This window comes from Mobula hypostoma, chromosome 21 (assembly GCF_963921235.1).
Source record: "Mobula hypostoma chromosome 21, sMobHyp1.1, whole genome shotgun sequence".
Lineage (NCBI taxonomy): Eukaryota > Metazoa > Chordata > Chondrichthyes > Myliobatiformes > Myliobatidae > Mobula > Mobula hypostoma.
Window position 1 is genome coordinate 55844610 of NC_086117.1, and position 25327 is coordinate 55869936.

General features: G+C 45.9%; 1 protein-coding gene across 1 annotated transcript; it reads left to right on the forward strand.

Moving 5' to 3' along the window:
- Positions 1–12870: 12870 nt before the first annotated feature.
- LOC134359705 (chemerin-like receptor 1) lies at positions 12871–20576 on the forward strand. The gene is made up of 2 exons (XM_063073215.1): positions 12871–13025; positions 18793–20576. Exon 2 carries the CDS (start codon positions 18816–18818, stop codon positions 19797–19799), a length of 984 nt encoding a protein of 327 aa, XP_062929285.1. The 5' UTR covers positions 12871–13025; positions 18793–18815; the 3' UTR covers positions 19800–20576.
- Positions 20577–25327: the final 4751 nt, after the last annotated feature.

The following is a 25327-nucleotide window of genomic DNA, read 5'->3' on the forward strand; positions in this document are numbered from 1 at the left end:
TGCAGCATCTCCTGTGTTTATGGTTTGGAGTCTGATTGATGTCTGAGGCTGAAAGAGGTCAGAGCCCAATTAGCGATAAAGCAGCCTTGGAGAATGCAGTCAGTGTCAGAAGTTTGTAACTTTCCCCGACACCTAACTGGTGCTGCTAATGGTGCTAGGCCTCCTGTTGTGAACTTGGGTGAGGTGGCAAAGAGAGTGAAAGGTATTTACGCATGCCAACAGGATAACCACAAACCAGAGGCTGCCCACAACAGCTGACTCTTATCTCTAGCCTGGATCAATACTGAATTCAATAAGTGAGTGTGCCCAAATGCCAACCAGCAGTTCACACAGACCACAAGGCATCACATCCGTAGCTGTAGCCAATGTTTCAAAAGCTGTATTTGACAACAAGGTCTTATCATTAACTTCTTGGATTTTGCTTTCAAACTGCTTGGAACCTTGGCCTGATTTACAGATACAGTGTGGAATGGGCTCATGGACCCTTCGAGTGCACTGCCCAGCAACTCCTGATTTAACCCTAACCTCATCATGGGACAATTTACAATTAGCCTACTAACCAGTACATCATTGGACTGTGGGAGGAAACCAGAGCACCTGGGGAAAACCCAGGCATTCCACAGGGAGGACATTCAGGGTCTCCTTACAGAATGGCACCAGAATCTAACTCAGAACGCCAATGCCCTGACCTGAAATAGCATTGCGCTAACCAAAAGGCTACACTGGCACCCCTTAGATTTAGAGTTAAAATTGGGGAACAGACCGCAGTTAAAGGTTAAAGTGGAGAGTGCCCCACTCTAACCCTAGGGTCGGAGTGAGCGTTCCACCCTGAACATAGAAATAACGTCTGATGGGGAATAAGTATCAGACCAAAGTCAAAGTCGGGTTTATTGTCATCTGCACAAGTCTATGTGTGAAAAGTCAAAGTCGGGTGTATTGTCATCTGTTCAAGTCTTTGTGTGCAGAGCTGTAGTGAATCAAGTATCTGTCAACCTCCACGTTAAATATGCCCATTGGGCATATTTAACGTGGAGGTTGACAGATACTTGATTAGTCAGGGCATCAAAGATTATGGGGAGAAGGCTGGAGAATGGGTAGAGAGGGATAATATATCAGCCAAAATGGAATGGCAGAACAAACTTAATGGGCCAAATGGCCTAATTCTACTCCTCTGTCTTATGGTCTAATGATTGAAAACTCAGACTTCAGTTTGTTATAGAGACAGAGAAGGGAGATACACCACCATCATCATCACCATGTACCACGTTGTATAATGTAGGCATTCATGGTCTTTCCATGACCATGATTGTTCTTGGCAAATTTTTCTACAGGAGTGGTTTGCCATTGCCTTCTCCTGGGCAGTGTCTTTACAAGGCGGGTGACCCCAGCCATTATCAATACTCTTCAGAGATTGTCTGCCTGGCATCAGTGGTCACATAACCAGGACTTGTGATCTGCACCAGGGGATCATGCGACCATCACCACCTGTTCCATTATCAAGAGTATTGATAAAGGCTGGGGTCACCTGTCTTGTAAAGACACTGCCCAGAAGAAGGCAATGGCAAACCTCTTCTGTAGAAAAATCTGTCAAGAACAATCATGGTCTTGAGACCATGATCGCCCATGTCAGACGATGCGGCACAAAACGAACAAATAATCAGTGCAGAACAGGCACTTCTGTTCTGGCCCAATGAGCCACACTGCCCAGCAACCCATCGAGTTAACCCTTGCCTAACCACAGGACAATTTACAATGACCAATGGACTGTGGGAGGAAACCGTATCACCCGGAGGAAACCCACGTGGTCATGGGGAGAATGTGCAAACTCCTTACAGACTGCGCCGGAATTAAACTGAGATGTAATGTCCATTCTACCATGGCTTGGGGAACCCCTGGCTTGCCCTTCACCTGTTGCTGTATTACTGAAAAACATCAGGACTTGCTGAGACCACAGTTGTTAGTTCTGTAATGACTGTAGCTCTTGTTGAGAGCCCCACCACAGGGGTTCAAACAGATCACCAAGTCCCCACTGCATCCTGTTTGTGTTTGTGTGAACAGCTTCAATAACATTTCCTCCCACTCGCAGCCTGCCTTGAAAGCTGGGTTAGAAAGTTTGGTTTAACAGGAATGAAATGTTTCCTTGCTGCAGGTTGCAGACAGCAGAGTACGTCATCAACGCAAGAGATTCTGCAGATGCTGGAAATCCACAGCAAAACACACACACACACACACACACACACACACACACACACACACACACACACACACACACACACACACACACAGTGCTGGAGGCACTCAGCAGGTCAGGCTGCATCTATGGAAATGAATAAGCAATTGATGTTTCTGGCCGAGACCCTTCTTCCGGACTGGAAAGGAAGGAAAAGACACCATAGACGATGTGTCTCTCTTGGGTGTCAACATTTCTGAGGGTCTATCCTGACCCAAACTTATCGATGCAGTTACAAAGAAGACATGACAGTGGCTATATTTCATTGAGTTTGGGGAGATTTGGAATGTCACCTAAGACACTCGCAGATTTCTACACGTACTGTGGAGAGCACTCTTAACAGGGCTACATCACTGTCTGGTATGGGGGTGGGGTGGGGAGGCTACTGCACAGGATCGAAGTAAGCTGCAGAGAGTTGCAAACTTAGTCAGCTCCATCACGGGCACCAGCCTCCGTAGTGTCCAGAACATCTTCAAGGAGCAATGCCTCAAAAAGGCGGCATCCATCATTAAGGACCCCCATCACCCAGGACATGCCTTGTTCTCATTGCCACCATCAGAGAGGAGGTACTGAAGCTTGGAGACAATTCAGGAACAGCTTCTTCCCCTCTGCCACTGGATTTCAGAATGGACATTGAACCCATGAACACTACATCACTATCTTTCTTCTCTTTTTAGCACTACTTATTTAATTGAACTTATATATACACGTACTGTAATTGACAGATGTTATTATGTATTGCAATGTACTGCTGCCACATAACAACAAATTTCGTTTCACATACTCCTGATATACCGATTCCTCCTGAGACTCCCCACCAGTTCAGACGCCAGTCTTCTGACGTTTGGATATATTCAATGTAACAGGAAATCTGCCTGAGACGGTGTGAGCCCGTGATTTACTCTCCCCTGGAGACTGTTCCCCTGATGTTTTATAGAGTTATAGACCTGTTTGTCACTGCATGGTACAGGAACTGTACTGTGGCGGACAGGAAATCGCCACGACTGGTTGTCAAAATCGCCCAACGCATCAGCTGCACCAGTCTACCCGCCATCAAGGGCACACTGTATATTCAGAAAGATGCCGGGAAAGGGTCAGTAACATCACGAAGGATCCCACTCACTATGCTCATGGACTGTTTGTCCCACTCCTATCAGGGAGGAGGCTACGTAGCATCCATACCAGGACAACCAGACTCAAAAACAGTTACTTTCCCCAAGCAGCAAGCTGATCAACACCTCCACCCATTAACTCCACCACGACTTCGTTATTTCCTGTCAATCATCTTACGTACCTCCAAGCATCAAGTTCTGTACATGCAGTCAAGGTATATAAGCTATCTTATGTACAGTATTTACATTTCAGTCCTGAAGCTGAAATATCGACTATTTCATTTATATGAATATATGGAATATTCATTTCCATAGATGCCGCTGGACCTGCTGAGTTCCTCTAGCATTTTGAGTGTGTTGCTCTAGATTTTCAGCATCTGCAGAATCTTTTGTTTTTATTTATATTTATTGCTTTTTATTATTATTATTATTATTGTGTTCTTTATCCTTTGTGTTATTCTTTGTGCTGCATTGGATCTGGAGTAACATTTTTTTCGTTCTTTACATTTGTGTACAGGAAATGACATTAAACAGTCTTGAATCTAAGAGCAAAATCCATCTCCTCCTTAAATGTAAAAATTTGGCTTCAACAGCCTTCTGCGATGGAGAATTCTGCAAGTTTACAGCTCATTGTGGAAGGAAATTCCTCCTCATCTCAGTCCCAAAGGTTTTCAGGAAAATCCTGCAAAATGGATACAGCCCAGTCCATCATGGGTAAACCGTCCCCAGTGATGAACACATCTACATAAAGCAGTGTTGTAGGAAAGCAGCAGTCATCATCAGCGACCCTACCACCCAGATCATGCTCTCTTCTCACTGCTGCCATCAGGAAGGCAGTGCAGAAGCCTCAGGACACCACACCACAGGTTCAGGAACAGTTATTACCCCTCAACCATCAGGAAGAGGGTACAGGAGCCTCAGGACACCACACCACAGGTTCAGGAACAGTTATTACCCCTCAACCATCAGGAAGAGGGTACAGGAGCCTCAGGACCCACACCACAGGTTTGGGAACAGTTATTACCCCTCAACCATCAGGAAGAGGGTACAGGAGCCTCAGGACCCACACCACAGGTTTGGGAACAGTTATTACCCCTCAACCATCAGGAAGAGGGTACAGGAGCCTCAGGACCCACACCACAGGTTTGGGAACAGTTATTACCCCTCAACCATCAGGCTTTTGAACCAGAGGGAATAACTTCACTCAACTTCACTCGCCCCATCATTGAAATATTCCCTCTTCCTATGGACTCACTATCAAGGTCTCTTCATCTCAAGTTCTTGATATTTATTGCTTATTTATTTATTATCATTTCTTTCTTTTTGTATTTGCACAGTTTGTTGTCTTTTGCATGCTAGTTGGACGCCCAAGTTGGTGTGGTCTTTCGTTGATTCTGTTAAGGTTTTTATTCTGTAGACATATTGTGTATGCCTGCAAGTAAATGAATCTCAAGGTTGTATATGGTGATATATATGTACTTTGATCTTTGAACTTTGAACTCACCCCTGCTCCTCACACTGTTACCCTGGTCCTGGGATGCACAGCCCCACCCTCCTCCATCAGGAATGCCAGCAGCCAATCGGTGCAGCTCTGTTACAACTTTATAGGTTTCTACAAGATTCCCCAGCAACACATCATCCAGGACACCTTCAAGAAAGCGGCATTGATCATGAAGCCGTATAGGACATGCCCTCTTCTCGTTACTACCATCAGGAAGGGTAACAGGAGCTGGAAGACCCACTTAATATTTTAGGAGCAACTTTCTTCCCCTCGACCATCAGATTTCTGAATGATTTATTAACTGATAAACACGACTTCAGTATTTTGCTCTCTTTTTGCAGTTATTTAATTTTTTAAATAATGTATTGCAATGTGCTGGTGCCAGAAAACAGGTTTCATGACATATGTCAGTGATAATAAAACCTGATTCCGATTCTATGCACAGACGGACAGAAGGTATGCATGAATACTTACTGCCCGTTACTTTGCTGGCTTTTCGGGCAGCAATGAAGGTCCTCTGTCTCTGGCGGTGTTCAGGGCTTCCTTCATTGTGCCAGTGGCTTTCTGTTGGTTTTCACTACTGTCAGGCATACAAGTCCCAGTTGGAGACTCAGGAATACTGTCGCACTCAGATGTAGAAGGATTCTTCATTGCTGTTTCTATAACAATTTTGTTTGACCAGTCAGGGTTGTTAGCCCTGAGCTGAACCCTCAAACCAGGAGGACCGGTGGACCACTCTTAGTCTGACCTCTACCCTTTGACCTGTTTGGCATCGGTGACCCTCCCAAGAGACAAAGCACAAAGCCCTGACTCCAGCCAACATAGCTCTCCAGGTCATTGAGTCATGCAAGCCCCCAAACCCAACGACAAGGTTGTGGAGCTCCTGGAGGTTGTATGTATACACAAGCCAATAATACACACATTGCATGTTCCAAATGCATCAGCACATAGACTGCACTTTCCAAAGGCACAGACTGGCACTCGGAGCAGCTCTGCAGAATGCACAGGTCCATGACAGATGTGGGCACTGACGGCTGGTGCACTGAAACATTTCAGGAACAGCTTCTTCCCCTCCGCCATTCGATTTCTGAACGGTCCATCAACACTTCCATTTTACTCTCTCTTTGCACTATTTTGTTTTTATATATTCTTATTGTAATTTTTATGTATTGTATTCCACTGCTGTCACAAAGCAATAAAATTCACAACAGATGCACAAGCTGCTGAAGAGTCTCGGCCTGAAACATCAACTCGTTATCCATCTCCATAGATGCTGCCTGTCCTACTGAGTTCCCCCAGCATTTTGTGTGTTTTACTGGGTCGACTGCGCCTCTTCCTATAGATGCTGCTTGGCCTGCTGCGTTCACCAGCAACTTTGATGTATGTTGCTTGAATTTCCAGCATCTGCAGAATTCCTGTTGTTTACGTTTAAATCCTCTGAATCACTCGTTTTTATAATTTTATGACATATTTATCTTCAAAAGGCGATGCCTCATTAAGGACACCCATCACCTGTCATGCCCTCTTCTCATTGCCACCATCAGGAAGGAGGTACAGAAGCCTGAAGACACACACTCAGCGATTCAGGAACAGCTTCTTCCCCTCTGCCATCCGATTTCTGAATGGACACTGAACCCATGAACACTACCTCACTACTTTTTTATTTCTATTTTTGTACTATTTATTTATTATTATATATTAATTATATGTTATGTTTTAAAAATATATTATATCATATAATATATTTTATTTGTTTATATACAATATATAATGTTTATATAAATAGTGCACATATATATTTGCAGTACTGTGTAAAAATCTATTTATCTAACTGCCTATCTGTGGTACTATGCAAAAGTGTTAGTCACACACACGCACACACGTACACTGTATATATATATATATGAGTGTGTATATACAAATGTTTGTGTGTGTGTATATATATATATATATATATATATACATACATAGACACACACACACACAGACATATATGTATATGTGTCCTGACGAAGGGTCTCGGCCTGAAACGTCGACTGCGCTTCTTCCTATAGATGCTGCCTGGCCTGCTGCGTTCACCAGCAACTTTGATGTATGTTGCTTGAATTTCCAGCATCTGCAGAATTCCTGTTGTTTATATATGTATATAGCTAGCTAGGGTGCTTATGCCTTTTGCACAGTACTGTATTTGTCAACTTGGAGCAGAGAGCAAACTTGTAAATCTGGTGGGAGCAAAGGATGTTGAGAATGAGAATGGTGAGGGTGGGGCGCCATGGGAGGGGTGTGGGACAGGTGGCAGAGAAGGAGTGCTGACGGCAGGGGAGTGGCTCTGGTACAGACACACCCAGTCCTGAGACACCAGGCAAGGTCATTTGATTCCTAATAATTGGTTTATTGATCATTACAGAATGTCTCTCTGGTGCTTCCCGCTCCCTCCCCTCTCCCTTCCCCCCCCCAACCATGATTCCCCTCTCCCTGTCCCCTTCCCACTCTCAGTCCACAACAGAGACCCAGATCAGAATCAGGTTTATCATCACTCACATATGTCATGAAATTTGTTTGTTTTTGTGGCAGCAATACAGTGCAATACATAAAATTACTACAGTACTGTGCAAAAGTATTCGGCACCCTAGCTATATATGTATATGTGTCTAAGACTTTTGCACAGTGCTGTATATATTTATATGTATGATGTACTATATATATATATCTTTTGCTATTGTAATTTACAGTATATTTAATATATTGCATTGTTGTGCTGCTGCAAACCAACACAGTTCATGACAGATGTATCAGTGATAATAAACCTGATTCTGATTCTGAATCGCACGGATTCCAGTGAATTTAACCTAGTCGTCCCACCCTCCCTTCATCCCTCAGCCCCACCTTCCCAGGGACGCTGAGCCCTCGTTGCGCACCCTCCCAGTGCGTGACCATGGCTCCCCGCATAAGGAGACAGCAGCTGCGCGCTCTACTCAAGATGCAACCTCAGGACCTGAGTTATCACTGCTCCTGAACCTGAACCTGCTCGCTGTGGTGGCCAGGGTGCCGTTTCCCCTTCTTACTCGCCTGCTACACCTGGCCTCTTACACTTGGCCACTGGTGACTACAGCGTGCCTTTTCTGCCCTCCCGCTTCCTCCAGACTCGAGGAGTATCCATGGGCTCCAGGCCACGTAGAACAGTCCATGTTCCAAGCCTTCCCCAGTAATGCTCCCCGACTCTCCCTCTGCTACATTGACAACTTCATTGGTGCTGCCGATTCCCGAGGTGATCTTGACTATACCTCTTCCCGCCCTGTCACCTGTAAAAATAATATTCCCTTTGCTCAGTTCCTTTGCCTCCACCGCGTCTGTTCCCAGTCTGCAGCGTTCCTTTCCAGGACAGCAGAGGTGTCGTCCTTCTTCAAAGAACGGGGGTTCCCTTCCCCCACTATTGGTGCTGCCTTCACCCTCATCTCCTCTGTTTCCTGAACATCAATGCTCACCCCATCTTCCCACCACCTTAACAGTGATAGAGTCCTTCTTGTCCTCACCTCCCACCCCGTGACCTTCCACATCCAACACATCATCCTCCGCAACTTCTGCCATCTCCAGTAGAACCCTACCGCTATATGTATCTTTACCTCCCCACCCTCTCTGCTTTCTGCAGGGATCCCCTCTGTGATTCCCTTGTCCATTCTTCCCTCCCACAGATCTCCCTCCTGGCACTTATCCTTGCAAGCGGCCTAAATGCTACACCTGCCCCTACACCTCCTCCCTCACCTCCATTCAGGGCCACACCTGCCCATTCACCTCCTCCCTCACCTCCACTCAGGACCACACCTGCCCACTCACCTCCCCCCTCACCTCCATTCAGGACCACACCTGCCCCTACACCTCCTCCCTCACCTCCATTCAGGGCCACACCTGTCCGTTCACCTCCTCCCTCACCTCCATTCAGGGCCACACCTGTCCATTCACCTCCTCCCTCACCTCCATTCAGGGCCCCAGCAGTTCTTCCAGGTGAGACAACATTTCACCTGCAAATCAGCTGGGGTCACCTACTGTATCCAGTGGTCCCAATGCATCCTCCTTTACATTGGTGACACCCATCATAAATTGGGGGAACCGCTTCATCAGGCACCTCTGCTCCATCCGCCCAAAGCAGAACTTACCTATGGCCAAACATTCTAGTTCCTCGTCCTGTTCCCATTCCGACATGTCGGTCCATGGGCTCCTCTTGTGTGAAGCTGAGGTCACCTCAGGGTGGAGGAGCAGCTCCTTATATTCTGTCTGGGTACACTCCAACCTGATGGCATGAATATCAATTTCTCCTTCCCATTAAAAAGTTACCCCCCCTCCTCTATTCCCCACTCTGGACCCTTACCTCTTCTCACCTACTGATCACCTCCCCCTGGATTCCCTCTATAAGACCATGAAACATAGGAGCAGAATTAGGCCATTTGGCCCATCGAGTCTGCTCCACCATTTCACCATGGCTGATCCATTTTTCCTCTCAGCCCCAATCTCCTGCCTTCTCCCCAATCCCTTCATGCCCTGACCAGTCAAGAATCTATCAACCCCTGCCTTAAATATACATAAAGACTTGGCCTCCACTGCTGCCTGTGGCAAAGAAATCCACAGATTCACCACTCTCTGACTAAAGGAATTCCTGCTCATCTCCGTTCTAAAAGGACACCTCTCTATTCTGAGAATGTGGCCTCTGGTCTTAGACTCTCCTATCATAGGAAACATCCTCTCCACATCCACTCTGTCGAGGTCTTTAACCATTCAATAGGTTTCAATTAGGTCACCCCTCATTCTTCTGAATTCTTGCAAATTCAGACCCAGAACCATCAAACGCTCTTCATATGACGAGCCATTCAATCCTGGAATTATTTTCGTGAGCCTCCTTTGAACCCTCTCCAGTTTCAGCACATCTTTTCTAAGATAAGGGGCCCAAAACTGCTCACGATACTCCAAGTGAGGCTACACTAGTGCTTTATAAAGCCTCAACATCCTTGCTTTTATATTCTAGCCCTCTTGAAATGAATACTAACATTTGCATTTGCCTTCCTCACCACAGACCCAACCTGCAAATTAACCTTTAGGAAATCCTGCACAAGGACCCCCAAGTCCCTTTTCACCTCAGTTTTTTGTATTTTCTCTCCATTTAGAAAATAGTCAACTCTTTCATTTCTTCTCCAAAAGTGCATGACCATACACTTCCCAACACTGTATTCCATCTCCCATTCCTTTGTCCATTCTTCTCATCTGTTAAAGTCTCTCTACTTCCTCTAATCTCCCTGCCCCTCCTCTTATCTTCATATCATCTGCAAACTTTTGCAAAAAAAAGCCATCAAACCATCACCCAAATCATCCACATATAATGTGAAAAGAATTGACCCCAACACAGACCCCTATGGAACACCACTAGTCACCACAGCCAATCAGGAAAGGCTCCCCTTGTTCCCACTCTTTGCCTCCTGCCAGTCAGCCGCTGCTTTATCTACCCTCCTCCTTCCCTTTCTCCTATGGTCCAAACTCCTCTCCTATCAGATTCCTTCCTCTCCAGCCTTTGATCTTTCCCACCCACCTGGCTTCACCTATCAGCATCTAGCTATCCTCTTTCTCCCCCCCCCCCACAACTCCTTTCGATTTCTGATGAAGTATCTCAGCCCAAAACATTGAGCACTTATTCCTCTCCAGAGATGCTGCCTGACCTGCTGAGTTCCTCCAGCATTGTGTGTGTGTGTGTTATTTACCTGCTACACCTGTCCTCTTTCCCTTGGCGACTGGCGCCTGGTGACTGGTGACTACATCTTGCCTGTTCTAATGTTTCTCTCTGTAGATGATAATCAACCTTCCTGTTTTGACACCATTGTGGATAACCTCATATTTCACCACATTACTCTGCACTTGTTGTTTCTCTGCCTACTAAAACATGTCCAAATCATTCTCGAACTTCACTACATCCTCCTCACATCTTACTGTCCTGCCCAGCCCAGTGTCATTTGCAATTTGTTGTCTTTTGCACATTGGTTGTTGGTCCATCCTTTTGCAGCATCCATCATCAAGGATCCCCCTCATCCAGGCGATGCTCTCTTCTCACTACCACCATCGGGCAGGAGGTACAGGAGCCTCAGGTCCCACACCACCAGGTTCAGGAACAGTTATCACCCCTCAACCATCAGGCTCCTGAACCAGTGTGGATAACCTCACCCACCACAACTCTGAACTGAGCCTAGGGTCCCACACCACCAGGTTCAGGAACAGTTATCACCCTACAACCATCAGGCTCCTGAATCAGTGTGGAAAACTTCACTCAACTTCACTCGCCCCATCACTAAACTGTTCTCACAACCTATGGATTCACTTTCAAGGACTCTTCATCTCATGTTCTTGGTATTTATTGTAATTTATATATTATTATTTTTTCTTATTGTATTTGCACAGTTTTCTGTCTTTCACACGCTGGTTGAACACCCGAGTTGGTGCGGTCGTTCATTGATTCTATTACGGTTATTATTCTATTATAGATTTGCTGAGTTTGCCTGATAGAAAATGAATCTCAGGGTTGTTTATGGTGACGTGTATATATTTTGATAATAAATTTGCTTTGACCTTGACTATTAATTTATCACCTAAATCGTAAGTACATATTGCGATTGTCTGGGGGCCCATCACTGATCTTTGAGGCACCTCAGTCTTCACTCAGAAAAGGACCCATTTATTCCTAGTCTGTGTGTACTGTCCATGATCCAGTTCAAAGTTCAATGTCAATTTATTCCTTAAGATTGTCCTAGCCTGGAAGGTAGTGGGGAAAAGCTCCCACTACCTAGGAAATGCTCCCGGTGGTGTGCATCTCAAATGTCCTCCAACAACCAACTCCACCTCTTGGCCTTCATGTCTGGCTTAGCTACCAAGACCCGCAGAACTGTTTCTACTAACAGGAGAAGGGGCAAAGGTGGGTTACTGGTGCCTTCAAACCAGTCACTCCAGGCAGATGGGGCTTGTCAGCTCACTGAGAAGGAAAACTCTCCACTGCATTGCAGTTTTATCCACCCATGGGGGAAGGCTTTGGGAGCAAATCCTGAGAGAAAAATCTGGAGCTGGAGTTCTTAAGACTGTCCTATGTTGAGCTCAACGCTAACTGGCAACTCCTGCGACACCCCTGGTGCCGAACTGTATTGGTGTCGGCTGTTCCTTTGGATTCTCAGCTGCATGAAGAGGGGGAGCCTGCTGCATGGGCAACATCTTGCTCTCCATATCGTACTGCCCTGGCTTGTGCGTCACGTAGACAGCTACGGTTGTCCATGGTTGAACCTGACCGACTGAGGCCTCAATAATATACATCACCATATACAACTCTGAGATTCATTTTTTTGCAGGCATTCACAGTACATACAAGGAAACAAAACAAATCAAACAAAATAATAAGAATAAATAAATAAGCAATGAATATTGAGAGCATGAGATGAAGAGTCCTTGAAAGTAAGTCCACAGGTTGTGGTAACTGTTCAGTGATGGGGCAAGTGAAGTTGCGTGAAGTTGTCCCCTCTGGTTCAAGAGCCTGATGGTTGAGGGGTAATAACTGTTTCTGAACCTGGTGGTGTGAGTCCTGAGGCTCCTGTGCCTCCTTCCTGAGGGTTGAGGGGTAATAACTGTTTCTGAACCTGGTGGTGTGAGTCCTGAGGCTCCTGTACCTCCTTCCTGATGGTTGAGAGGTAGAAGAGATCATGTCCCAGGTGGTGGGGGTCCCTGATGACAGATGCTGCAACAGGACAGAGCAACAGCTAACGTGCAAAAAACAGCAAACTGCAAATACAAAAGAAAGTCGTGGGGTGGGAACACATCTAACATGTCTGTACCTAAGGTGTAAGTCATCTCTCTCTCTCTCCACCCCTCTCTACTGCATCATTATAAGTTAACTCCCTAGGTCTTCACCACAATTTCCTTTGGTTCCCACTACACCTCCCCCTTTTAAAATGTACAGTTGTTAACTTTCCTAGATTAACTTCTCCTGGATCTAGTTGCTTAACTGCAATTCTTTGCATTCTCCTCTCCTCTCTGCCTGCCTTCCTGAGTAGTTCCAATGTTTTTTTACCGTTGTGGCTGCCAGATCTCGGTGGTTAGCCACGAAGTGCATATATATACTGACAGCCCTCCAGTCTACTGGTTGCTGCATTACCATCTCTTCTCGGTGAGTCTCAGTTTCAACGACAATTCTTTCACACCAAGGACGTGTACCTGTGGTCTGAGGAGAGGCCTGAGGCAGCAGTGTTCGCTGGCTTGCTCATATTTTCCTGCCGTTTCAGTAACAGCCTGCTGGTGTGGTATGAGAGTGTCTCAGTGCGGAGGAGGTGCAGAGGTGGGTATCCGAGGGTGTCAGGCAATGGGACCTGACTACAGAGGGGAGAGTGATCCATCCCAGAAAGGTAGAATGTTGGCTGGTATAGTCCAGAGACGAGCATGAGTATATGAGATTTTCACTAAATGGCCATTATTTTTGTTCTAATAGTGTTCTTTCTTATAAAATTTCTACATAAATTGTACTTAATTTGTGTTTTTTTTCTTGCGAATGCTACTTATCTGATGCCATGTGCCTGTGATGCTCCCTCCCCTTTTCCCAACCATGATTCCCCCTTCCCATTCTTAATCCACAACAGAGACCCAGATCAGAATCAGGTTTATCATCACTCACATATGTCATGAAATCTGTTTTTTTTTGAGGCAGCAGTACAGTGTTATACATACAATTACTACAGTACTGTGCAACATCCATTATTAAGGACCCCAATCACCCAGGACATGCCCTCTTCTCATTGCTACCATCAGGAAGGAGGTACAGAAGCCTGAAGACTCACACTCAATGATTCAGGAACAGCTTCTTCTCTTCCGCCATCAGGTTTCTGAATGGATCTTGAACCCATGAACACTACCTCACTACTTTTTTATTTCTGTTTTTGGACTACTTATTTAAGTCAACTGTTGAATATATATATATATATATATATATATATATACTGTAATTCACAGTTTTTTCTCTATTATTATGATTCTCAATGTACTGCTGCTGCAAAACAACAAATTTCACAGCATATTCTAGTGATATTAAACCTGATTCTAATTCTGATTCTGAAGGGGAGCTGATGGGAATGTGACAGGGAGAATAAAAGAATGTGTAGATTGGTGAATAGTTTGATTGTGTGGTTCAGAATAGATCAGTTGCAGATTTGGGCAGAGAAATGGCAGATGGAGTTTAACCCAGACAAATGTGAGGTGTTGCGCCTCGGTGGGCAAATGCAAGGAGACAGTACACTACTAAGGGCAAGATCCTTAACAGTGTTGCTGAGCAGAGAGATCTGGGATCCAAACTCATGGCTCCTTGAAAGTGGCTACACAGGTCGATCGTGTGGTTAAGAAGGCTCACAGAATGCTTGCTTTTATTAGTCAAGGCATTGAGTTTAAAAGTCAGGAGGTTATTTTGCAACTTTTTAAAACTCTGGTAAGGCCACCTCAGGGGTATTGCATACAGTTTGGTTGCCCTACTATAGGAAGGATGTTGAGGCTTTGGAGAGGGTGCAGAAGAGGTTTACCAGGATGCTGCCTGGTTTAGAGGGCGTGTGCTATCATGAGAGGCTGGATAAACTTGGGTTGTTTTCTCTGGAGCGTCGGAGACTGAGGGGAGATCTGGTAGAGGTCTATAAGATTATGAGAGGCACAGAGAGAGTGAACAGGGATTATTTATTTCCAAGAGTGAAATGTCTTACATCCTTTATACACATACATGAGGAGTAAAAATCTTTACATTCTGTCACTGTCTAAATATGCAATGTGAAATTTATAGTAATTTATAATAAATCTTATGTAAAACAGGATAGTCAATATAACATAGAAATACAGTTGTGTCACCGTGAGTTAATCAGTCTGACGGCCTGGTGGAAGAAGCTGTCCTGGAATCTGTTGGTCCTGGCTTTTATGCTGTGGTACCGTTTCCCGGATGATAGCAGCTGGAACAGTTTGTGGATGGGGTGACTCAGGTCCCCATTGATCCTTCAGGCCCTTTTTACACACCTGTCTTTGTAAATGTCCTGAATAGTGGGAAGTTTACATCTACAGATGCGCTGGGCTGTCCACACCACTCTCTGCAGAGTCCTGCGATTAAGGGAGATACACTTCCCATACCAGGCTGTCAGGATGCTCTCAGTTGTGCCTCTGTAGAAAGTTCTTAGGATTAGGGGGCCCATACCAAACATCTTCAACTGTCTGAGGTGAAAGTGGTGCTGTTGTGCCTTTTTCACTGCACATCTGGTGCGTACAGACCACATGAGATCCTTGGTGATGTTTATGCCGAGGAATTTAAAGCCGTTTACCCTCTCAACCCCAGATCCATTGATGTCAACAAGGGTTAGCCCGTCTCCATTCCTCCAGTAGTTCACAACCAGCTCCTTTGTTTTTGCGACATTGAGGGAGAGGTTGTTTTCTTGACACCACTGTGACAGGGTGATAACTTCTTCAGAGATGTTTGGATAGGCACGTGGATGTAAGGAAGATGCAGGGATATGGACACAGTGTATGGAGAAGGGATTAGTGTTTGGGTGTTTCTGAATTACTTTTTAGCTGGTTCATCACAACACTGTGGGCCGAAGGGCCTGTTCCTGTGCTGTAGTCTGCTATGTTCTTTTGCACCATGTTCTTGATTACGCACAGCTATTTATTTTGTATAATTTCTCTTCTGTGTTTTGTCCGTACCTCTGTGCCTGTGATGTTGCCAGAGGCACCTTCTTCATTGTGTTTAATGAAGGGTCTCAGCCCAAAACCGTCAGGAATTGTAGAGGAGGCTTGACCCAAAAGCAGAGCAGTGGAGACAATTCAGCGGCGAACAGTAACTTTAATAATAGGTAGCAAATTAACAAGCTACGAGGGGCCTGCAAATGAGAGCGAACAGAGGCCAAGCACAACAGGCAACAGGGTAAACTTTAGGCAGGGAGAGTGAAAGCTAGGGGCAGCTGGTTGAAGCCCACTGGTTCAATGAGTGAATAAGAACAGTGGGTGAGAGCTGGGTTTAAGTAGGCTGCAGGTGATGAGTCTGGAATCAGCAACAGGCGAATCCTATTAGCTGGGTGAAGACTAGGAGCTGTCCACTTGTGCAGACCTGACAAAAATGTGGTCATGATCAGAACATACTAACTTCCTACAGACAATGGTGGAACTGAACTCGACTCACTGGTCCAGGAGCAGGTTGATGGGAGGAGGCAGTTTAAATGGTTTTAGCATGGACTAGACAAGTCAAAGGGCCTTTTTTCTGTGCTGTATGACTCTAATTCTGCATTTTGTTCTTGTTTTCCCTTGTACTACTTCAATGCACTGTGTAATAAATTGATCTGTACCTACAGTACACAAGACAAGAGTTTTGCTATCACTCAGTTCATGTGATGATAACACCAATCTGAGTAGCTAACCATATCCATGGATGGCGGGGTAAGCAGGTGTAAGCTGGTAAGGTGTTCCTTCCCCCCCCCTCGCCAATCAGGTCACCCTCGGGCAAGGTGTAGCACCTGCTTAGCCCCCCCAACCCCAGTCATGGTCATGTGAAGCTGTGGGAGCAGGTGGTGATGGTTGTTTGAGCAGCTGGTACATATCACAAGTCCTGGTTATGTGACCACTGACACCAGTCAGACAATCTCTGAAGAGTATTGATAATGGCTGGGGTCACCCGTCTTGTAAAGACACTGCCAAGAAAGTGGCAATGGCAAACCACCTTGGTAGAAACATTTGCCAAGAACAATCGTGGTCATGGAAAGACCCTGATCACCTGGGTCATACAACTAAAAACAGTGGTAATCTCTGTAATATATTAACAATCATAGTCACGGATAAGACCATGATCGCCCAGGTGATGTGATACAAATGTGATACAATTTACCGTCCCTGCACTGTCTGGTCTGTCTGTGGCTCCAGGCTCATCAATCTGGCTAACTCCATAGTTCAGGGTATTCAGGAATGAGTACTAAAGACCAGTAATATCGGCATGCCTAAACAAACTGGTTTCTTTCCAGAACACGGAGAGCACCCCACCCCACCCCCAGTGTGGTCCTACCAAGGCTCGATCCACCTGTTCCACTACCTCTCTTCTTCTCTAGCATTTCCATTCTGAAGTGGAGCCCAACACTTCTCTAATCTCTACTTGTGTTTCTACCTCATGGGTATTGTGTAATACACATAAAATGCTCGAGGAACTCAGGCACCATCTTGTATTGGACTTCTCTAACTTCTGGTAATTACTCACCCCTCTCCCTCCTTCGCTCCATTTCCATTCCCCATTCTGTTTCCCCTCTTACCCCATCTCCTCAGCTACCCACCATCTCTCTGTGATTCCCCACCTCCTTCCCTTTCTCCCGTGATCCACTCTCCTCTCCTATCAGATTCCTTCTTCTTCAGCCCTTTACCTTTCCACCTATCACCTCCCAGCTTCTTACTTCTTTCCACCTTCCCCAACTACCCACCGTTCCCTCCTACCTGATCTCGTCTATCATCTGCCAGCTTGCACTCCTTCCCCTCTCCCCGCCTTCTTATTCTGACATCTTCCTCCTTCCTTTCCAGCCCTGATGAAGGGTTTTGGCCTGAAATGTCAACTGCTAATTCTATTCCATAGAAGCTCCCTGACCTGCTGAGCTCCCCCAGCATTTTGTGTGTGTGTTGCTCTGGATTTCCAGCATCTGCAGAATCTCGTGTGTGCTTCTTTCTTTAAATCAGATGCAGTAGGGGAATTTAAGAGGCTCTTAGATAGGCAGATGGGTGATAGAGAAAAGGTGGGCTATATAGGAGGGAAAGATCTATCAGTAGATTAAAAGGCTGGCACAACATTGTGGGCCGAAGGGCCTGTACTTGACACAATGTTTGGTGACAGTCCAAGTGCAGAGGGAGAGACAGTTGGTTCTGTTTTAATAAAACTGTACAGAAACAAAGGAAACTTTTTAAAAAACGCTTGGCCAACAGGGCTGCTAACGAAAACTGTCAAACTGAAATCTAGTGCTGACACTGCAACCCAGAAGCAGTAGCTAAGTATTAGAGTAACACTGCTCCTTTGCGGTGTCAATCTAAATTGTAATCTGCTTTCCTGAAAGGTGGACTATGGCAAGAAGCAGCACTGCTGTTGCTACGTTTCGGTCAAAACTGAAACAACAGGAAGAGAGATAAATACAACCACTAAGAAACCCTAGTTGGCTGGAATGTGCATTCTCACGAGCATGATTGCCGACCCCTTTCAGCTGCCTGCCTGCGAGGGCACCCAGACTCCATGGTTGTGACTGCACTGTGCTGTTGTGCTCTGTGTTCTGTGAAACTACTGATGGACTAGACGCGGCCCTGTCCATCTCGGGTAAAGCCCTCCCCGCCATTGAGCACATCCACATGAAGTGTTGTCACAGGGCAGTGTGTCGTCAGGGACCCCCACCACCCAGGCCATGCTCTCTTCTTGCTGCTGCCATCAAAAAGGAGGTACAGGAGTCTCAGGACCCACACCACCAGGTTCAGGAACAGTTATTACCCCTAAACGATCAGGAAAGAGGTACAAGAGCCTCAGGACCCACACCACCAGGGTCAGGAACCGTTGTTAACCCTCAAACATCAGGCTGTTGAACAAAAGGGAATAACTTTGCTTACCCATCGTTAAAATGTTCCCACAACCTATGGACTCAATTTCAAGGACTCTTCATCTCATGTTCTGTGTTTTTATTGCTTATTTATTTATTTATTATTATTATTATTATTTGTATTTACACAGTTTGTTGTCACACTGCCCAAGTTGATGCGGTCTTTCATTGATTCTGTTATGGTTATTATTCTTTTATGGGTTTATTGAGAATTCCCACGGGAAAATAACTCTCAGGGTTGTATGTGGTGAGATTATCATTATCATTTATCCCATTGATGTGGAGACTGAAGATAAGTTGTTTTTGTTTCAGCAAGGTGCTGTAGATGAAGGAAGATGACGACAACTCTGGCATACAGTGATGAGTATTTCTACTTGTCGACCTACCCACTGTATCCTTCAACTGCCCTGGATGAGGAGGAGATGTTCTCATTCCCTCTGGTGCTTTACAGCATTATCTGCCTCCTGGGCGTGGGCGGGAATGGACTGGTTATCTGGATCGCGGTTTTGGAAGTGAGGAAGACAGTCAGCATGATCTGGCTCCTGAACCTCTCCGTGGCTGACTTCATCTTCACTGCGCTGCTGCCCTTTGCCATTACCCATCAGGCCCTGGGCACCCAGTGGCCATTCGGGCACATCATGTGTAAGCTCATCTCCTTCATCAACCAGCTGACCATGTTCGCCAGCGTCTTCACGCTGACCGCCATTGCCCTGGACAGGTTCATCTCCATTGTCTTCCCCATCTGGTCGCAGAACCACCGCACGGTGAGGCTGGCGGTCGGGGTTTCATCGGTGGTGTGGATATTGGCCGCGGTTCCCAGCGTCCCCTTCTTCCTGATCCGGGACACCACGGAAGAGGAGGGAGGGTTTACGTATTGCTTCTACAACGAAGATGTGTACAAACTCAGCCACCTGGTATTGGGGAGGTTTACTCTTGCCTTCTTGTTGCCATTTATCACAATAGCCTTTTGCTACGCCATCATTACACGGAAGGTCAGACGGAGGTGGAAGAAATCATCAGACAGATCATGCAGGGTCACCTGCACGATCATCTGCGCCTTCTTCATCTGCTGGCTGCCCTTCCACGTACTGTACATTCTGCACTCCACCACCAACCGGTACTTCACCATCACCCTGCCGCTGGCCACCTGCCTGGCGTATGCCAACAGCTGCATCAACCCTGTGCTCTACACGTTCGCCGGCCGCGGCTCTTGCCTGCAGGTCAAGAGGCGGATCCGGCTGGCGCTGAAGCTTTTCCAGGTGGAGATGAGCAACAGTGGGTCCAGGACCGAGTCGAGGCCCAGCCGGGCCGTAGTGTGAAATGGGCTTAGGTGACCTAGACAGTTCTAGAGAAACAATTACAGATATAGGCCCTTTGGCCCATCTAGTTCATGCCAAAACTAATTAACTGCCTAATCCCATCGATCTGCACTGGGACCACAGCCCTCCATACCCCTACCATCCAGGTACCTATCCAAACTTCTCTTAAACGGTGAAATTGAGCTCACATGCACCACTTGTGCTGGCAGCTCGTTCCACACTCTCACCATCCTCCGAGTGAAGAAGTTTCCCCTCGTGCTCCTCTTATACATTTCACCTTTCACCCTTAACCCATGACCTCCAGTTGTAGTCCCACCCAACCTCAGTGGAAAAAGCCTGCTTGCATTTACCCTATCTATATCCCTCATAATTTTGTATACTTCTATTAAGTCTCCTCTCAGTCTTCTGCGTTCCAACAAATGAAGTCCTAACCCATTAAATCTTTCCTTATAATTCACATCCACCAGGCCCAGTGACATCCTTGTAAATTTTCTCTGAACACAATACTTATTTGTATATTTCCTCCAGGTAGGTGACCAAAACTGCATACAATACTCCAAATTTGGCATCACCAATGTCTTATACAACTTCAACATAACATCCCATAAATTATAAATCAATGTATAGAGCTCAAAGTAGATTTATTATCAAACCACCCTGAGATATATTTTCTTCCAGGTGTTCATAGTAAAACAATGGAATTTTATGATGAAACTATACATAAACAGACAAAGGTGGACAAAGACCAGTGTGTGAAAGACGAACTGTTCAAATAAAGTTAACTCTGAGAACAAGAGTTGTAAATAGTCCTTGACTGTGAGTTTGTAGGTTGTAGGATCAATTCAAGAGTTGTGGTGAGTGAAGTTATCCACACAGGTTCAGGAGCCTGATGGTTGTAGGGTAATAACTGTTCCTGAACCCAATGGTGTGGGAACCTAGGCTCATTTCGGATTTGTGGCAGTGAAGTTATCCACGTCGGTTCAGGAGCCTGATAAGAACATAAGGTCATAAGAGATAGGAGCTGGAGTAGGTCATCTGGCCCGTTGAGCCTGCTCCACCGTTCAATAAGATCATGGCTGATCAGGCCATGGACTCATCTCCACTTACCTGCCTTTTCCCCATAACCCTTAATTCCCCTACTATGCAAATATCTGGCAACACACATAAAAAATACTGGTGAATGCAGCAGGCCAGGCAGCAGAGGTACAGTCGACGTTTCAGACCGAGACCCTTCACCAAGTCTTCGTCAGCCCCGCCATTGATCTTGGCAGCTCCACCAACCCAGGGCATATTCAAAACCCGGACTCCAGCACCATCAGTGCGGGCTTCAACGACTATGGAGACCTTCAAAGCGATTGCACAACCACCAACTGTGACTCCAGCCTTGAACTCCAGGCTGGGTCTTCACGTGCTCCATCTTCCTCTCACCCCAACCCTCCCCTCTCCACTGACACCCCAGCCTCCCACCTCCCGCCTCTGATCCTGGCTCTCAATACTCCAGGCTTGGTCTTCACTTGCTGCTATTATGACTCCTGTCTCCCCTTCCCCCACCACCACTCTGCAACCCCGTCTCCCTCACATCCCATCATCTACTCCTGGGCCCTCGGAGGCTCCTTCTTCCTCTCACCCCAACCCTCCCCTCTCCACTGATACCACCAGCCTCCCTCCCCCTCTGATCCCACTTCTCATCCGTGCCGGGTCTTTACCGTCCCCTCTGACCTTCAACTGTCTGAGGCAGAGCGCTCTGTCCTCAGTAAGGGCCTCACCTTTGTGTCCCTTCGCCCACACCTCAGCGAGTTCCGTGTTCGCCATGACGCTGAACTCTTCTTCCGCCGGCTCCGTCTTCGAGCCTACTTCTTCGGCAAGGTCTCTCCCACCCCCAGCGATGACCCCTTCTCCCATCTTCAATCCTCCTCCTCTTCATGGACACCCCACTCTGGTCTTCTGCCTGCTCTGGATCTCTTTATTGCTAACTGCCGACGGGACATCAACCGTCTCAACCTCACCACACCTTGTTCCCATTCCAACCTCACTCCTTCGGAACGCTCTGCTCTCCACTCCCTCCGCACTAATCCTAACCTTACTATAAAACCCACCGATAAAGGGGGTGCTGTTGTAGTCTGGCGTACTGACCTCTACCTTGCCGAGGCACAGCGACAACTCACGGATACCTCCTCTTATTTACTCCTCAATCATGACCCCACTAAGGAGCACCAGGCCATTGTCTCCCTTTAAAAGAGTCCTGACGAAGGGTCTCTGCCCAAAGTGTTGACTGTACCTCTTCCTATAGATGCTGCCTGGCCTGCTGCGTTCACCAGTATTTCCTATGTGTGTTGCTTGAATTTCCAGCATCTGCAGATTTCCTCGTGTTTGCGATACAAATATCTATCCAACTTTGTCCTAAATATATTTACTGAGGTAGCCTCCACTGCTTCATTGGGCAGAGAATTCCATAGATCCACCACTCTCTGGGAAAAGCAGTTCCTCTTCACCTCCATCCTAAATCTACTCCCCTAAACTTGAGGCTATGTCCCCTTGTTCTACTCTCACCTACCAGTGGAAACAACTTTCCTGCCTCTATCTTATCTATCCCTGTCATAATTGTATGTGTTTCTATAAGATCTCCTCTCATTCTTCTGAATTCCAGTGAGTACAATCCCAGGCGACTCAATCTCTACTCATCTCTGGGATCAACCTGGTGAACCTCTTCTGCACCACCTCCAAAGCCAGTACATCCTTCCTCAAGTAAGGAGACCAGAACTGCAAACAGTACAGTTGCAGCTCCCTGCTCTTAAATTCAATCCCTCCAGCAATAAAGGCCAACATTCCATTTGCCTTCTTGACAGCCTGCTGCTCCTGCAAACCAGCCTTTTGTGATTCATGCATAAGCTCTCCCAAGTCCCTCTGCGGCATGCTGCAATCTTTTACTATTTAAATAATAATCTGATCTTCCATCTTTCCTTCCAAAATGGATGACTTTGTATTTACCAACATTGTACTCCATTTGCCAGATCCTTACCCACTCACTTAACCTATCTATATCTCTCTGCAGACTCTCCGTATCCTCTGCACGATTTGCTTTTCCAATCAATTTAGTATCATCAGCAAAGTTAGATACACTACACTCGGTCCCCTCTTCCAGATCGTTAATGTATATTGTGAACAGTTGTAGGCCAGCACCAGCCCCTGTGGCACACCACTCACTACTGATTGCCAATTGAGAAACACACATGTATCCCAGCTCTCTGCTTTCTATTGGTTAACCAATTCTCTATCCATGCTAATACATCATCCCCAACTCTATGCATCCTTATCTTATGGATAAGTCTTTTATGCAGCACCATATTGAACGCCTTTAGGAAATCCAAGTAAATAACGTCTGTCTGTTCCACTCTATCCACTGTGCTTATTACATCCTCAAAGAACTCCAGTAAGTTTGTCAAATGGGACCTGCCTTTGCTGAATCCATGCTGTGTCGACCTGGTGGATCCATTACTTTCCAGATGCCTTGCTATTTCTTCTTTAATGATAGCTTCAAACATTTTCCCAACTACAGATGTTAAATTAACCGGCCTATAAGACCATAAGACCAAAAGACATTGGAGCAGAATTAGTCCATTCAATCCAGTGAGTCTGTTCTGCCATTCCACGCAACCCCATACACCTGACTTCTCCCAATATCCTTTGATGCCCTGACCGATCAGGAAACGATCGACTTCCGACTTAAATATATGCATAGACTTGGTTTCCATTGCGGTCTGTGACAGAGCATTCCACAGGTTCACTACTCTCTGGCTAAATTAATTCCTCCTTGCCTCTGTTCTAAAGGGCCACCCCTCAATTTGCCCTCTATAGATACCCTCACCATAGGAAACATCCTCTCTTCATTCATCCTAACTAGTCCTTTCAACAATGATATCCGCCCCCACCCCCCCGCATTCTTCTAAATTCCAGTGAGTACAGGCCCAAAGCTGCCAAACACTCCTCATATGTTATTCCCTTCCTTCCTGGAATAATCCCCGTAAACCTCTTCTGGGCTCTCTCCAATGACAACCCATCCTTTCTGAGATATGGTGCCCAAAACTGTTGACAATACTCCAAGGGTGACCTGACTAGTTCAGCATAATCTCCTTGCTTTTGTATTCTATTCCCCTTGAAATGAATGCCAACATTGCATTTTCCTTCTTTACCACAGACTTGACCTGTAAATTAACCTTCTGGGAGTCTTGTACGAGGACTCCCAAGGTCCTCTGCACCTCTGATGTTTGAACCTTCTCCCCATTTAGATAATAGTCTGTGCTATTGTTTCTTTTACCAAAATGCATTATTGTACATTTCCCAACATTGCATTTCAGCTGTTGCTTTTTTGCCCATTCTTCCAATTTCTCTAAGTCCTGCTGCAATCGCATTGCTTCCTCAGCACTACCTACCCCTCCACCTATCTTCCTACCATCTGCAAACTTTGCCACAAAGCCATCAAAATCATTGACAAACAATGTGAAAAGCAGCGGTCCCAATACTGACCTCTGAGGAACACCACTAGTCCCTGGCAGCCAACCAGAAAAGGTCCTCTTTATTCCCACTTGCTGCCTCCTGCCTGCCAGCCTTTCCTCTATCCATGCCAGTATCGTTCCCGTAACGCCACAGGATTTTATCTTGTTAAACAGCCTCATGTATGGCACCTTGTCAAATGCCTTCTGAAAATCCAAGTAAATGACATCCACTGCCTCTCCTTTGCCCACCCTGCTTGTTACTTCCTTGAAGAATTCTAACAGATTTGTCAGGCAAGATTTCCCTTTACAGAAACCATGCTGACTTTGACTTATTTTATCATTAGTCTCCAAATTACCCGGAAACCTCATCCGTAACAATAGACACCGACACATTCCCAACCACTGAGGTTAGGCTAACAGGCCTATAATTTCCTTTCTTTTGCCTTCCTCCCTTCTTAAAGAGTGGAGTGACATTTGCAATTTTCCAGTCTTCCAGGTCCATGCCGGAATCATGTGATTCTTGAAAGATCATGACCAATGCATCTGCTATCTCTTCAGCAACCTCTCTCAGGACTCTGGAATGTAGTCCATCTGGCCCAGGTGACTTATCTACTTTAAGACCCTTGAGTTTGCCTAGAACTTTTTCCTTTGTGATAGCAATGGCAGTCACTTCCTTTCCCTGACACTCACAGATCTCTGACATACTGCTAATGTCTTCCACAGTGAAGACTGATGCAAAGTACTCATTAAGTTCATCTGCCATTTCTTTTTTCCCCATTACTACCTCACCAGCATCATTTTCCAGTTGTCCAATATCAACTCTCACCTCCCTTTTACTCGTTATATAACTGAAAAAGACTTTTAGTATCCTGTTTAATATTATTGGCTAGTCTGCCCTCATATTTCATCTTTTCCCTTCTTATAGCTTTTCTAGTTGTCTTTTGTTTGATTTTAAAAGCTACCCAATCATCCAACTTTCCACTCACTTTTGCTACCTTATATTTTCTTTCCTTGGCTTTTATGCGGTCCTTAACT

Excerpts from the sequence above, each read along its gene's own strand:
- LOC134359705 (XM_063073215.1), top strand. The coding sequence starts at position 18,816 with ATGACGACAACTCTGGCATACAGTGATGAGTATTTCTACTTGTCGACC.